This window comes from Humulus lupulus, chromosome 2 (assembly GCF_963169125.1).
Source record: "Humulus lupulus chromosome 2, drHumLupu1.1, whole genome shotgun sequence".
NCBI classification, from domain to species: Eukaryota; Viridiplantae; Streptophyta; class Magnoliopsida; order Rosales; family Cannabaceae; genus Humulus; species Humulus lupulus.
This window is the reverse complement of record NC_084794.1, coordinates 7,421,468-7,436,724: the sequence shown is the minus strand read 5'-3', so window position 1 is coordinate 7,436,724 and position 15,257 is coordinate 7,421,468. Positions and strand designations below refer to the sequence as shown.

The window sequence follows — 15,257 nt, the reverse complement described above, 5'->3', positions numbered from 1 at the left end:
TCTCACTACCTTATTAATTCCTCGTGACTCCACTATAGACTTAGAATTGCGCTCTTGAGTTCATAAAACACTTTACACCAAATGTAAATATGTTATCTATTATCAAATATTTACATTTATGCCCTCAACGGGCCAAAATTACGAATATGCTCTTCTAACCTAATCAAGGCCTACATGCATACTAGTACACGTAGTCATGCATCTCATACATCCAAATAATCATATAAACACACTTTTAATAATTTAAATCACATATAATCCAGTTATGCCCTCCCGACACACTAATCAAGGCTCTTAAGCCTTATTAGTAAATTTGGATCGTTACATTTATCCCCTCCTAATGAGAATTTCATCCTCGAAATTTACCTGAATAACTTAGGATACTGATCCCGCATCGCTGACCCAAGCTCCCAGGTCGATCACAAACTGGTCCAGATAATTCTTGAACACTCTGTTCATCAAATCCATATGCGAGAGAAATAAGACCGACGGAAGTAGACTTGATTTTTAATTCAACAAAAACATTTAATGATTTCGTCAAAGCTAAGTTAAGACTGGTGGCAATTTAATAGAGGGAGGAAGGCCAAAGCTAATGTTCAATAAGGTTAACTCCTGAATCCTGATTGTCCAGCAATGTAGAAGTCCTCATTGAAAACTTACATGAGAATCTTGAAATTTTGGACCTTCAAAACTACTTGGGACTCGTAGAGACTAGAGAATAAGACTCCAACAAATCTTTATAATTCAACATTTTTCTTATGACCATGGACTTTGATGTTGTAAGGTGAAGTAACTTATGCGCAAATTTAAAGTTAGACTCGATCGATCATCACAAGTAAAAAAAACATTATCTTGGTGTTCCATACATCTAGAACAAACATAAGGGAATTGATTTGGTACAACAAGCAAAACTGTCAAACAATCCCATATCCTTTATATGAGTCGGTTGAGTATCATTTTGACCTCATCAGATACGAAGCCCAAATCTCATTCGCAGGAGGTGGAGGTTGAACCCAATGCCATGGTATGCGGCTGCACAAATTCCATCAAAGTTGAAATGTGACATTTTCTTAGGTGATGCAGCAATTAACATTTAGTTAACTAACCTTAAAATTTAAGTAATTAAAAATGTAAGAGGAATGAACAAAAACAATATATTCACGGCAAATGAGCTAGAACTGCCATTTTACTCATTGAGCAAAAAATTGAATTAAAATCGGCATCCCTACCTTCCTCCTGGTCTTATGTAGGCATCCCATGTTCTTCTCACCTGCATAAATTATATATAGTCATTAAGATATAGACCAGATCAAAGAAATACTAAAAGCCAAATACAGATATACATGCTAATGGCTAACAAAGAATTCCTTCACCATGGCCCTTAAAGAAGCCAAGCATCACATCCATTCCATGAAATAAATCGAGATAAGAAACAATGATTCAGTATAAAGAAGTCTGTATCACCTCAATAAGGGTGCCTATATCAGTATTGCTCCCATGATAATAGTGATAGAATTCAATTGGGAGGTTTGCAACAGAATCATAGACTTGTGTCTCTAATGCTTGCTTCCCAGATTCTTTCTCCATGTTCACATTAGAGTTCTCATGATTTTTCACCACAGCGTCCTGATTGTTGTCTTCCCTAGGGCTTATATCTTTTGATTCAGGCCCAAGATTATAGGTCGCTTTCCTAGATTCTTCAGCAGTTGCAATGGCACCCTTTGCAGCCTCTGTATCAGCTGCTGCAATTGCCTGACGCTCCTCTTCCTCCACCGCAGCTTGCACCCTCTCAAGAAATTTGTCATCCTCCTCAGGAAGAAAATGACCTGCATAATAATATTGTATGGTAAAGACATTCTTATTGGAAGAAAAAGAAGGTGAGTTAGGAATTTGTTAAGGCCTGGCCAAAGCGAGCTTACTTCCTATCACACAATATTGTATACATTAAAAAAAACATACACATGAAAGAAATAGAAAGAAAAGTAAACCACCAAACCTTGTTTTTTCAATTTTTGAATCCTAATTGAACGTAACTCTTGCAGTTTCTCCACAATCAATACCAGCTCAAGCTGCAATATGAAATTAGCTGTCAAATTTAGTTAAGTGAACAGGGGAGCATGTTGTTTTGAAATAAGAAGCTTCAATATCTGGTCCAACATCGGTAGATTTAGCAAGTCCACAAATTCTAACCTCAGATTCTAGCCTCTTTCTCTCCTCTTTCGCTTTCAGCTTTGCAATCTCTTTCATCTTCTCCACCTAAAATCCACATGCCAAAGTTAGTGGCAAATAAAATTGCAGAACATAGAAAAATGCCTAACAAGAAGAACTAGTGATTGTATGTTAACCCTCAACAATACATGTCCAATACCTTGCGTTTTGCAATATCATTGGCAATTTCCCTAGCCCTCCACTCATCAGCTTCTTGATCAGCTTGGTCAAACCTTTCATGTTCCTATGATCGTCACAGAGAGAGTAAATGGATATACAACCAACATAAGCAACAAACAGATACCTATTCCCAGAAGAAAGATGTCAAAAGCCAGTAGGAAAGCTTTAAAGCAAGTTCACTAAAACCACCTTTGCAATCATTTCTGCAATGAGCTTCCTCTTTTTCTTCCTCCAATACTTATTTCGTTTCGACTTCTTCATTTTATTAGATAACCTCATAGCTGCACATTTTTCCTCCCATGGAGACATTTCATCATTTAACACCCTAAAGGGTTCAATTTGAGCTCTTAATCTAAACATCAGAGAATTTGCCGTTTCCACTGAAAGTGACACTTGGGATTCTATATCAATCCTTCTATCTTTCAAAATTTTAAAAATCCCACTATTTGAATCATCATTATCTACTTCTAGAGACCCTCTACCATCTTTGATTACCATCAACATTTCAAGTTCCTTACTCCTGCAAATGCAAATCCCAAACAATTAAGCAAAAGAAACTAAATTGGATCACTAACAACAACATAATATAATATGTCACAAAGAAATGTTCATTGAATCGAAAACGTACATTGATTTCGCAAGACTGAGAGTGTCATGTAAATCTTTGAGGCTGTTAAGTGCGTTTCTGGTTTCCCAAAAGGCACTCGTGCTTGGTTGATTAGGGGGTACCATAGGGTGCCAAGGAGGTTGTACGTTAGGTTGAAAGGGAGTTGAATCCATGACTACAAAAAAAAAAATCATCTAAATCAGTTATGAACCATAAGCAAGCATTGTTAAAATTTTGAAATTATGCAACTTGACTGATTAGATAAGATAAGACCTAAAAAGAGAGCATATGAAAATCGAATTATATAATTTGGTAGCAGGCCAGTTAGAAAAAATAATATTTGCTTGAGGAAATAAAAGTTACAGAATGTTGGGAAGAGAACTAATACAGATGTTATGATCGACGAGCACTGCTCTGCTTCTATTTGTTGACACTTCTCCAAATCTCCAGAAATACGAAATACAGACTATGTAGAGTTTTCACGGGAATATAGCAAAGCTCCAATTTCATCGAATACTCCCTCTGTAGAGAAACGCATCAGTTTTTCTTTTAATAAATTCTTCCATTGTAAGATTTCAAGTTAGAGGATAACATACAACTAGTCAGGATGGTCGAGTGGTCCTAAGGCGCCACACTCAAGTTCTGGTTTCTGTGAGAGGACGTGGGTTCCATGAAGCGCTTGGATTCCATCACAAGATCACTCTTTTTTTTATGTACAATTTGGAGAAGCACTAAAAGGTCTGTCAACTATTCGCGCATGCAAAGTCGATCAAATAGCCTGCGTAAATGGAAAGTGTACGACAACAATATTAGATTTACCCTAGCAGACATGAGTTCAAATTGCTGGCTCTACAAGGATTGGAAACATTAGAGGGTATAATGATTTGGTTGGCTTTGCTGATTTATAATACAATACAATACGAAATAATACTGTGCATCAAACACACAAAGTAGTCAAAATCTTATAAGACAACACGAGAAACAACAAATCTTGTGTATCTTTATACCTTTTCTCTTTGAGACATTTTAACGAACGTATTGCAACCAACTGAGGACAGAAAGAACATTGCAAATGTAACACAAAAATCAGATCCGTATCACAATGAACCACACCAAGAACAAACAATTAATGAGAGCAAATCATAGATAACCACAATTAAGAAAGAGATAGAACCATCTCTAAAAATCACAATTTGCAAACACGTAAAAAAAAAAAGTAATGGAACATCAAAATTAGTTACACCTAGATTGGCGTGCGACTGGTTTTTCTCTCCCCCATGGTGAGGCGTAAGAAAGCTGGTCAGAACCCTGGACTGCGTTCATCTCCGAGTGTAAACAACAAGGATAATGTACATCGTGATGAAGTAGTGGAGAAGGATCTGGTAAGAGAAGAACCTGCGGATGAGATTTTTGCAGATACAGAGGAGAAATTTCAAGAGATTGGGGAGGATAATTTTCTGGAGGATAACGAAGAACCTGAAACTGAGAATGTGGCTGGTTCCAGGTCTTGGGCGATTGAATCGGAGGAGAAAGACTTTCAGGAATTGGCAAAGGAAAAGTGGTCTAAATTTCAGGAGAATTTTACAGCTAATGGTGGTGCTCGGCTCAAATATGAGGAGCCTCTGGTTCGTGATGGGAAACTGATAGCTCAAATCGATATAGAGGAGACTGAAGTGGAGGCATCCTTCTGGAAGTCAGCTTTGGTATGTGTTGTTTTAGGAGCTAATCCCCCTTTAGCAGTTTTTGAAGGATTTATTAACCGGTTATGGGGAAAGTTGGGTATAGAAAGGATAGCCCGTATGAATGCGGGTCATACCCTGGTCAAGTTTAGGGATGAAGCAACTAGGGATATGGTTTTGGAAGCAGGAGTGGTTAACTACTCTTGTTGAGGCCTTGGTCGATTGATTTAGATACACTAAGGGTGGTGAAAATCAGTCCCAGTTTGGATTCGATTACCAAACCTTGGCCTTCAATATTGGGGTCTAAAAGGTCTGAGTGCTCTTGTTAGCACAATAGGGAAACCTATGATGATGGACAAGGTAACTAAGGAAAAATCTATGGTGAAATTTGCTAGGGTCCTTGTGGATGTCGAGATTACTGACAGATTACCTCACTCAATTAGTTTTATCAATGAGCGAGGTCAGTTGATGGAAAGGCTATAGAATTTGAATGGCTTCCCACCTGATGTTCTTGTTGCAAGTGTTCAGGCCATACTGCATCCAGCTGTAAGAATGCTCAGGAGGTAGTCTGGAGACCAAAACAGCAAGTTACAAATTCAGGAAAAGGGGAATCTAGGGGTGCTACGGTACTGAGTGAGTCAAAGCTTGAGAACAAGCCAGTGGTTGTCAATCAAATGGATGCTGGGAAAGAAGCTCAAACTACCAGTAAAGGAGATCAGCCAGCTATAAAGGGAGGTTCGAAGGCTTCTTTGATAACAACAACTGAAGATACAAATGAGGCTAGTTGTTCAATGACAGAGAAGGAGAAACCTTGGACTACCCCTAAGAAAGTGGGTGGTTTAAGGAAAAAAGGTTCCACAGATCAGACTTTGAGAGCAAACAAGTTCAATATTCTGCAGGAAAAGACTGGCATGGTTTCAAATAAGGAGTCACAAAAGCATCAACATTCTAATAGAGGGGTGTAATATTTTGTGTTGGAATATAAGGGGTTTAAATAATCGGAATAAGCAACAGTCCTTATTAAAGTTCTGTTTTGTTCATAAAATTGGTTTGGGTATTTTTCTGGAAACTAAACTTCACAGCAATAAAATTGAGGAGATGATGCATGATGTGTTCGTGGGCTGGAGTTGGTACAGTAGTAAGGCAATTGAAGGGAGAATCTAGTTGGTTTGGATTCCGGATTTAGTTCATGTAGCTGTTGTTCAGGAGCTGGACCAACTGGTCACTTGTGAAGTGCAGATAAAGGGTGTTAGTCAAATAGCTATTCTTTCATTTGTGTATGGCCGAAACTCAGTGGAAGAGAGGAAAAATCTCTGGGCTCAGCTACAAGTTCCTCAGGTTAATTCTAGGCCTTGGCTCAGTTTTTGAATATGATGATCGAATTGGAGGAAGGCAGGTTTCTGCTATGGAAGTGGAAGACAGTAGTCAATGGAGGGCAAAATCTCTGTTGATTGATTTAAGATCCAGTGGTTCCTTTTTTACTTGGTCTAATAAACAAAAAGAAGGTTCAAGAATATTCTCTAAGCTAGATAGAGTTTATACCTTTCCTGACTCTGAAGGCCGGATTAATTGGGATGCTATATCTGATCATTGTTTTTGTATCATCAAAATTGTTCAATTCCAAACTTCAGGGGTTAGGCCTTTCTAGTACTATAATATGTGGGATAAACATAAGGACTTTAGGAGTACTGTCTTGAATATCTGGTCTAAACCAGCAGGTGGTATTGGATTACAGAAGATTATTCAGAAACTTAGGAAACTGAAACCTGCCTTGCTTCAGTTCAACAAAGTGCAGATTGGGGATGTGGTTCAGAAATATGCAACAGCAAAGCAGAATTATGAATTGGCTCAATTTATGTTGCAGCAGTCTCCTTCCTCGAGTTTATTACAGCAGGAAGAGGATGAGGCAGCAGCTGAGTTTGCTAGAATGTCTAAGTTGTATGAAAGTTTTCTGAGGCAAAAAAGTAAAATTAACTGGCTGAGATTTGGCGACGAAAACACAGCTTATTTTCATGCAAGTTTGAAACAGAGGAGAATGAGGAATCGTATCACCAGTTTTACTAATGATGAGGGGCAGATTGTAGAGAATCCTATCGAGGTAATTGCGCATTTTCATAATCATTTAAAGGTTTTCTGGGTAAGAGTGTTGCTCTAACAGGTCGGGATGACTTGAGCGGTTTCCAACAGGATAATGTTTTGTCTTTAGATCATCAAAACTTGATCTAATTCATCCTTTTACTAAAAAGGATGTTAAGAGAGCTTTATTCAGTATTCCAGCTACCAAGAGTCCTGGCCCTGATGGTTATGGCTCTGGTTTTTCTAAAGCTCTCTGGAAGGATATTGGAGATGAAATAGCTGATGCGATTCTGATGTTCTTTGATAGTGGTGTGATTCCGACTGAATTGAATGGAACAATCTTATCTCTTATTCCTAAAGTTGTTTCCCCTTCGAAGGCCACAGATTATCGTCCTATAGCCTGTTGTAACACCCTCTATAAATGTATTTCCAAGATGATTTGTTTCCGATTGGCAAAGGTTCTGCCTGTGATAATTCATCAAAATCAAGGAGCCTTTATACAGAATAGACAACTTGTTCACAATATCTTAATCCTTCAGGATATTCTGCATGGTTACTCTAGGAAGAATATTTCTCCCCGCTGTATTATAAAAATTGATCTCAGCAAGGCATATGACTCTGTTGACTGGACGTTTATGGAGGATATCTTGAATGCTTTCTGTTTCCCTAGGAAATTTATTCAATGGATAATGAATTGCTTGACGGGAACGTCCTATACTCTCTTGTTCAATGGAAGATTACAAGGAAGTTTTGAAGGGAGGAAAGGTTTAAGACAGGGAGACCCCATCTCTCTGCTGCTGTTTGTTCTAGCAATGGAATATCTAACTAGACTATTGAACCAAGCTTCTCATCACAAAGAGTTTAGATATCATCCCTTGTGTAAGAATTTGCAACTTGTGAATTTGTGCTTTGCGGATGATTTGATTCTGTTTTGTAAGGGGAATTTGAAATCTGTTCAGATTTTATTTGATGGTTTTTTGAAGTTCTGTCGCTGTTCCGGTTTAGAAGCTAATTTGAGTAAATCTCAAGTGTTCTTTGGGGGCGTGGCAGCTGAGGTTAGAACTGAAATTCTTAGATCTATAGCGCTTGGAGAGGGTAGTTTTCCTCTGAAATATCTGGGGGTATCGCTGAGGCCTACGAGATGGTTGATTGTTGATTGTGGTGAAATAATTAAGAAAATTTAGAATAGACTCCATGTTTGGGCTAGTAGACATCTATCATTTGCGGGGAGAACTCAATTGATATTCTCAGTGTTGCAGGGCATTCGCAACTATTGGATGAATATTTTTATGCTTCCCATTAGTGCGGTTCAGGAAATAGACAGACTATGTCGTAACTTTCTTTGGGGAGAAAAGAATAATCGAAGCAAATTTCACTGCTCCTCTTGGTCCCAGGTCTGTCTACCGAAAATCTTGGGAGGTCTGGGTTTCAAGGAAGGATCTATTTGGAATAAAGTCCTATTGGCTAAATACCTTTGAGCTTTATCTTCAAAACAAGATGTCTTATGGGTGAAATGGATTGATGGGGTTTATTTAAAAGGTACTTTTGTCTGGGCTTACCATATGAAATCAGATGTAAGTTGGTATTGGCGCAAGGTGTGTTATTTGCGAGAGATCTTTTTTGTCAATGCTTTGGAGAGTTGCCATTCATGGTAAGCTGAACTTGAAGTTGTTAAATAATAATTTGCTTCAGAAGGAGCCGGTGGGGTATGCTAAGGCAGTGTGGAGCAATCTTTCTATGCCTAGACATCGTTTTATTCTTTGGCAATCTGTTCTTGGGCATCTTCTGACTAGAGATAATCTGGTCCAGTGCCAAATTGAGGTTAACTCAGTGACATGTCCGGTTTGTGAAAGAGGTGAGGAAACACACAAACACTTATTGTTTGACTGTCTTTTCTCATAGAATCTGGGAGTTGATTAAGAGCTGGATTGGACCTGAGATATGGCCGAATCAGTGGGACAACTGGAAGCATTGGCTGGATGGAAAGCCTAAAACCATGTTGCAACGCATATATATAGCTTGTCTGGCAGCTTCTGTTTATCACATCTGGTGTAATAGGAATATGTGTTTCTTTTCTCAGGTCTCCTACACGCCCCATTGTTTAGTTAAGATAATCAAGAGGACTCTTAAGATTAGATTGCAGGGTAGGCTAAGTCATAAAGAAATGAGTAAGAATTGTAAGCTCTCTGATTTTGTTCAGATGTTGTAATTTGCTGTGAGGTTGGATGTTTGTGAACAGGCTGTTGTAATTTGTTTGTTGAAATATAATCTTCCTTTTTCATCAAAAAAAAAAAAGTAATGACAAACCCACATCCAAAAAACACTCTCATCACTTATAATTATTCTAGAAGTGTTAAGTTTCTAGAATCAAAACAAAAATCTCATCTTGTGATTCTAGAAACGCACGGCATTAGTTGCAAAATTGAAGAAACACCACAAGGAACAAGTGCGTACAAGTAAGCAAATAAAAATAAACTCAAAGCCAAACTTAGACGCGAAAGAGCATTTACCAAAGTAGCGACTATGTGGGTGGAGGAACGACGACTTCGAAGAAAGGCGACAGACCAGGTTGGGACGTGCGGGTGGTCGAGGGTCAGCTACGGGCCTACGGTCTGCTTCCGATTCCTGAAGCCTCTTTATTTCTGATTTGTACTGGTCAATCTTTAACCAAAAATAAAAGAAAGAAACTCAAAACAAAAACTTAGAAAAAAAAACACATATTCGAAAAAGTAATTCACATCAGATGCAAGTAAAAAAGAAAATGAAAAAGCGTAATAACCAGAGATCCCTCAGCTGCAATCCTCAGGCACAATGCTATTTTTTTCCAAGTGTTATAAATACAGCATGCATTATCTCTATAGAAGTAGACAACTACTAAATTCTTTTACAGATGTTACAGATAAAGCTTGTAATACTCTAAATACGAACTATAGCACAACATTATAAGTAGAAAATGTGCAGTATTTTTTCTGATTAATACAACAATATGCAGACGTAAACTTATAAACTAAATTAACATAAACGTAATAGAAGTGCAGCATAAGAACTTTTGGATAACATGTTTTTTCCCGTCACCAGCACTTCTTTTTTTTCGTTTTCAAAAAGGCAATGTAGGGTGAAGATATGCTCAATATGTTGTTTGAGAAAATCTACAAGATGATATGAAGCATCATCAGCGTCTCTAAATTTAACAAGTAGATGTATATTTATAAAGGTCAGCTCACAATTAGACTTAGCATTTGAAAACGCAAGGCCACCTTATCTCAACTTCAGGATCTACATCTCAAAATTTATCGAAAGGATTAAATCCAAATGAGGGCAAAGAAACTTAAATGATTAAGAAATTAATTTCCAAATGAAGCATAACTCAAATCCTATAACACAGACAATCAAACCAAACATTCACATACCAAACCAAATTTCTTCAAATTTGAAAAAATACAAAGGTCTCAAACCAGATTACCGAAAGAGCCACTGGCTTACCTCAGGACTTGCAGTAGGGGAATCGATTCCGTTCGCTAGCGGCGAGCGAGAAGTTTACTTGGAATGCGCAAAACTGTGTGAATTTCTCCGATCAAAGACTGGCGACGCCTCGCCTCCATTGACACCATAGATCTCGAGCTCGTCATCATCTTCATCGTCATGCACATCCTGTGCGATCTTATTCAGGTTCTCCTTCAAATTTTCTATCGAACTCCACACCGTTCTTCCTCCCAAAAACAACCTCTTGCCGCCAAGATTCTCTGAACCAGTATATGTATATATATATATATATATATACATACACACAGTTCAGCCCCAACGCTCCAAATTTGAGAAAAACCGAAGACTCGTGTGTTTGCTAGTAGAGATGAACCTCAACGACTGAAAGTAGGAATTGGCAGTGTGCAATAAAATTGAAATTTGGTTAGATCTGATTGAAGAGAAAAGAGGGTTGGGCTGGAAGGAAGGATTGAAGAGGATTGGGATTTCAGTATCACATGAAATTTAATAATAATTATAAAAAATTAATTTAATAGTTGGAGGACACGTTATGTGACTAGGCCTATCAGCCTCCAATACTTGGCCCGTTTCCTCTTAAATCTCGATGTTAAACGTATCACATGCTTCATTTTGGGCCAGGCCCAGAACCAATAAAGTCCACTCCCCTAAGCCCAAAAATAGTATTATCAGACTTACGCTTTTACTATATATAATCGCGAGTGACACTTAGTTATGATTAAGCTTCCGGCAATATTATAGCCGAATTCTAGGGTTTTATCTTTTGTAGCCGTCTTTTTAAGTAGGAATGTTAATTTTGCTCTTGTTTCTTTTGGATGCGATGAAGATAATTTTTTAAGAGGAATATCGTAGATTGCTTTGGCAAGATGAATATGTATTTCGGTTCGTATTCACTGAGCATCAGTGTTGTCATTTTTTTTTATAGTTCTATTTTATTTTTAATCAACGAGGGACCTAGGGAGAGAACGCTATAAATCAGTGCGTTTTTTACCAAGTTTGCCTTCGGAAATAATATCGAAAGCAAATCACCGACTTTCATACTTCTTTCGTATGTTTTTCGGTTTTATTTTCTGGATTTATATATTCGAATATTTTTTTTATCAATTTGAAATTTTAAAGCAAGCGAAGGTCCCAGCGGAGGGGTATGGACTCTTTAATTGAGGCCTCTCTAACATATAAAATATTAAACCTTCGCAGATTTATGAGCCGAATCGTAGGATGCCCAGAATTTCTGTTTCCGGGACATCTTGAACCCTCGGCTAAATCTCAATCTCAAGTCTGTTTCATATATTTATGTACTAGATCCAAAAACTTGCATTTGTTTATTTTTATTTATATAATTTGTATCGAACTCCTCATCGTTCTTCCTCCCAAAAAAAACTGCTTACCTCAGGACTTGCAGTAGGGGAATCGATTCCGTTCGCTAGCGGCGAGCGAGAAGTTGGCTTGGAATGCGCAAAACTGTGTGAATTTCTCCGATCAGAGACTGGCGACGCCTCGCCTCCATTGACACCATAGATCTCGAGCAAAGCTGCAGTTCCAGTGGTACAGTGCAAAAAACAAACAAAAATTTATTATGATCAGAAAATATCACTAATTGTGATTTCATGGCATGGTTGAAAGACTTAAATCACAAATAAAAAATAAATAAAAAAACTCATTAGCTAGTTCCACTTACAAGAGACTTGTCCTTGGAGCTCTCCATCAGCGCGATTTTTTTGCGGATTATCTTGAACACAAAATCATTAATGATTTTGATTTTTTTCTTCATGGAACACATGCTGTCCAATTCAACTCCAAATGCAACTTGGAACATTGAATCAAGGATTGCTTTCATAGACATATCCTGTGTTACTTTGCCTTTATTAGGACTTCTTTAGAATGGAAGTTAATATTATTTAAACATCGAGTTATGCAAACCAAGTGAACTTACTTGAATATCAATTGTCTGGTTGGTTGCTGCAACTTCAGACAAAATCTTGGCAAGTTTTGCTGCATTTTTCCCAAAGATAAGACTGCTGAAATCCCTCAAAACTTTTGTTGAGAACTCGTAGCTTGAAATTTTTCTCTGTTGGCGCCACTTTTCGCCGTCTACAGCGAAAATTCCATCACCAAGAAGATCCTTAAGAATGTTGTGGTTGTACGAACCCTGCAAAAGTTAGGAATAAGATAATAAAAAAAATTACAGAGATTCCATTTTATGACCAAAACACTGCTGACATCTTTTACCAAAAGTTGAATGAATACCCTTTTCCATCTCTACAAGTACAATTGCCTTCTTAAACGTCACAATTCCTATCAACACCCCTGCAAATTTTTTTTTTTAAACAGCCCTGTACTTTTCTCCGCATGAATGGATAAAAGGGTGTCAAAATTTGTGAGAATTTTTCTTCAAAGAAGAAGGGAAAACCAGAAAAATCTACAGCATTGACTTAATTTCAGCTCATTTTTATCGCTATTTTTGTTGACATACAATCAGTCTCTGCTGTCCTGTAGTCCAAAAAATGTTTTCCTTTTTGTTAATGTTCTCCTGAAAAATATTTAAAGCCAACTCTTGGGGAACTGAAAGTGAAGAGAAATAAATCAAACACTAGCTGTATTAGGGACCTACACGTACCTTGCCATAGTTCTCAAAATTTGTTTTGAGAATATATTCTACATTGACAGGATCCGAAGTGTAGATCTCATGCCTAAAGGGGCTAAGGAGTCTGTATGTTGTGTATTTGGCTGCTAGATCAGTCATATAATGATGCAATCTTTTGAAGTTGAGCAACTGATTAAATATAGTTCCGGCAACTGGTGGATACTTCTTCTTTGCCTGGTACTTCCTTAGAATTTGGATTGTGAAAAGGGTTAAAGCCAAAGCCAAAGCCAAAGCCAAGAAGAGAACTGGGTTCGAGAGGATATCCATGGTTCAACCGAAGAAGATGGGAATTCCTATTCCAAGTTTGGATTTACGTTGAGATAATTTCACTGGGACATATTCTGAAAATAGAGAAGTTTCTTTTACATATTCTGAAAATACGTAAGTAAATTATTAGAGCAGTCCAATGGCTGCATTAAAGGAAAAAAAATCGCCTATCGCTATTGACACATGCTTTTTTTTCTTTTTATCCCAACTAATTTTGTTTACCTTATTAATTCCTCATCTTTATTTCCTCAAAATGCAACGTTATTAATTAATTAATTATTTATTTCTTATTATTCTTTTTATATAATTATATGATAATAAAATAATATATATATATATAACAATTAAAATTTTTAAAAGTAAAGATTTAATAAAAAATATAACATTTTATCTTAAAAAAAAATGAAACAGAGAAATCAATTAGGTTAATGTAATTCTATCCATCACATTTCTTATATAAATGGATAGAGTTTTTATAAAATAGTTAGAGCATATATTATTGACATATATTATAAAAGCTTCTATATATTATTTTATAAAATTAAAAAGTATATGTCATTTAAAAAAAGTGAATCGTTCCCAACTTTCAAGTTTCATCATTTTATACCCATTTAAAAAAAAATAACAATATATTTAAATAAAAATTAATATTGAAGAAATACTATTTTAATAAACTATTAAATTTTAATATTTTATGTCAAATTAAATGATACAGGATGAATAAAATCTCTATATTATTATTATGGCTACAAAAAATTAAAAAATATATTATATAAGTGTTATATATATATAATTAGTACTATACTATTGATAATGCATCTAGAAATTTTTTCATTCCACTTTGTTATGTTAATTTTTATTTTTTTAAAACCAACTTTTTTTGTATTATAAATGCTATCCTAGGCGTCTATATTTTTTACATAAATTTTATCAATAAAATAAAAAATAAAAAAATTCGCATGAGACAGAGAAATAGGAACATGCGAATTTTTTTTCGCATTAAAGAAGCCAATATGTAAACAAAATAGCTAAAGGGCTTAAAATCATTAATGCTTAGAGCACTCTTATGTTACCAGCTTTATGCTTCAAAATATCTCTCTAAAATATTATTTTCTTTTTATTTTACCTATCACATTTATATTATACCATACAACATTTATATTATAACACGGAACAGTTCTTTCATATTTTTCTCAACATCATTTACATAATATATTTATAATAAATAAATCAATAAAACATTATATTATATATAATATTTATTTAAATATCAATGTAATAGTCAACAAAATTGTAAAAAAATATTAAATTGTTTTTATATATCACTAACACTTAAAGAAAGTTTTCTCCACGTAGAGATTTTTACATATTAAGATTGCTTTTGGCTATTTTAGCTCATGATTTACATTATCTATTAGAAGTTTATTTTGCTCTTTTTTAACTACATTTTAAAATTTGAGGTATTTTACTTTTTTATTGGTACTGTTCTTAGGTAAAATATCTTAGCATAAACACCAATAATTATAAAGTTAGATGTAGCTAAACTTCAAAGATTAATATTTTTTTTCATCTTTTTTTTTCCTTTCTCTCTTCTATTAGTTATTTTTTTAATTTTTTATTTATATTAACTAACAAATAATATTTATAAACATAATATTTAAATGATGTAAAAAAATATAAAAAATCTTATATTTACCATAAAAGTATTAGTTAAAATATAAAAAAATAATATTTTAATAAAGTATTTTGAGAGATAGAGAGCACATTTTAAGAGTGCTCTCATGCATCTTTCTCGTGGACGATGATTAAACAAACATTTTACCGTCAACAAGTTGTCTTAGGCCAACTCCAATGCAATTGGAATACGACTTTTATATGTTGAAATTCTCTCAAAATGCCTCCATCACAACATTAATTTATACATTATTTAGCCTTGTGTGAACAGTGCCACATCTTATATGCTGTGTACATAGAAAATAACCAAAAAGAAGAAGAAGATGAAGAGAATAGAGAGATTTTGAAATGTGTAGAATTTTTGGTATGGTAACCTCCTTTCAAATGTGTTGGAAATGAGGTTACCATACCAAAAATTCTA

The 15,257-nt window shown here is 35.6% G+C and overlaps 2 protein-coding genes and 1 non-coding gene across 7 annotated transcripts; 1 reads left to right on the top strand and 2 right to left on the bottom strand.

Moving 5' to 3' along the window:
• Nucleotides 1–590: 590 nt before the first annotated feature.
• Nucleotides 591–10,737, bottom strand: LOC133817103 (U11/U12 small nuclear ribonucleoprotein 59 kDa protein-like). 5 transcript variants are annotated; one of them, XM_062249499.1, is made up of 13 exons: nt 10,234–10,737; nt 9,261–9,411; nt 4,003–4,043; nt 3,592–3,773; nt 3,384–3,517; nt 3,017–3,170; nt 2,578–2,908; nt 2,369–2,452; nt 2,191–2,256; nt 1,997–2,069; nt 1,465–1,826; nt 1,230–1,270; nt 591–1,032 (listed from the first exon to the last, which is right to left on the bottom strand). In XM_062249499.1, the coding sequence occupies exons 6-13, from the start codon at nt 3,166–3,168 to the stop codon at nt 954–956; spliced, it is 1,188 nt and encodes a 395-aa protein (XP_062105483.1). In that variant the 5' UTR covers nt 3,169–3,170; nt 3,384–3,517; nt 3,592–3,773; nt 4,003–4,043; nt 9,261–9,411; nt 10,234–10,737; the 3' UTR covers nt 591–953. The 5 variants fall into 5 exon arrangements, with proteins under 5 accessions (XP_062105483.1, XP_062105484.1, XP_062105481.1 ...); XM_062249500.1 differs by lacking the exon at nt 4,003–4,043 and having other exon boundaries at nt 3,359–3,517; XM_062249497.1 differs by lacking the exon at nt 4,003–4,043.
• Nucleotides 10,738–11,371: 634 nt separating this feature from the next.
• LOC133820396 (small nucleolar RNA snoR145) lies at nt 11,372–11,520 on the top strand. The gene has a single exon (XR_009886807.1). It is a non-coding gene; the product is annotated as a small nucleolar RNA snoR145 (small nucleolar RNA).
• Nucleotides 11,521–11,911: 391 nt separating this feature from the next.
• LOC133813873 (cytochrome P450 704C1-like) lies at nt 11,912–13,339 on the bottom strand. Its single transcript, XM_062246908.1, has 3 exons — nt 12,869–13,339; nt 12,185–12,400; nt 11,912–12,097 (listed from the first exon to the last, which is right to left on the bottom strand). The coding sequence occupies exons 1-3, from the start codon at nt 13,160–13,162 to the stop codon at nt 11,912–11,914; spliced, it is 696 nt and encodes a 231-aa protein (XP_062102892.1). The 5' UTR covers nt 13,163–13,339.
• Nucleotides 13,340–15,257: the final 1,918 nt, after the last annotated feature.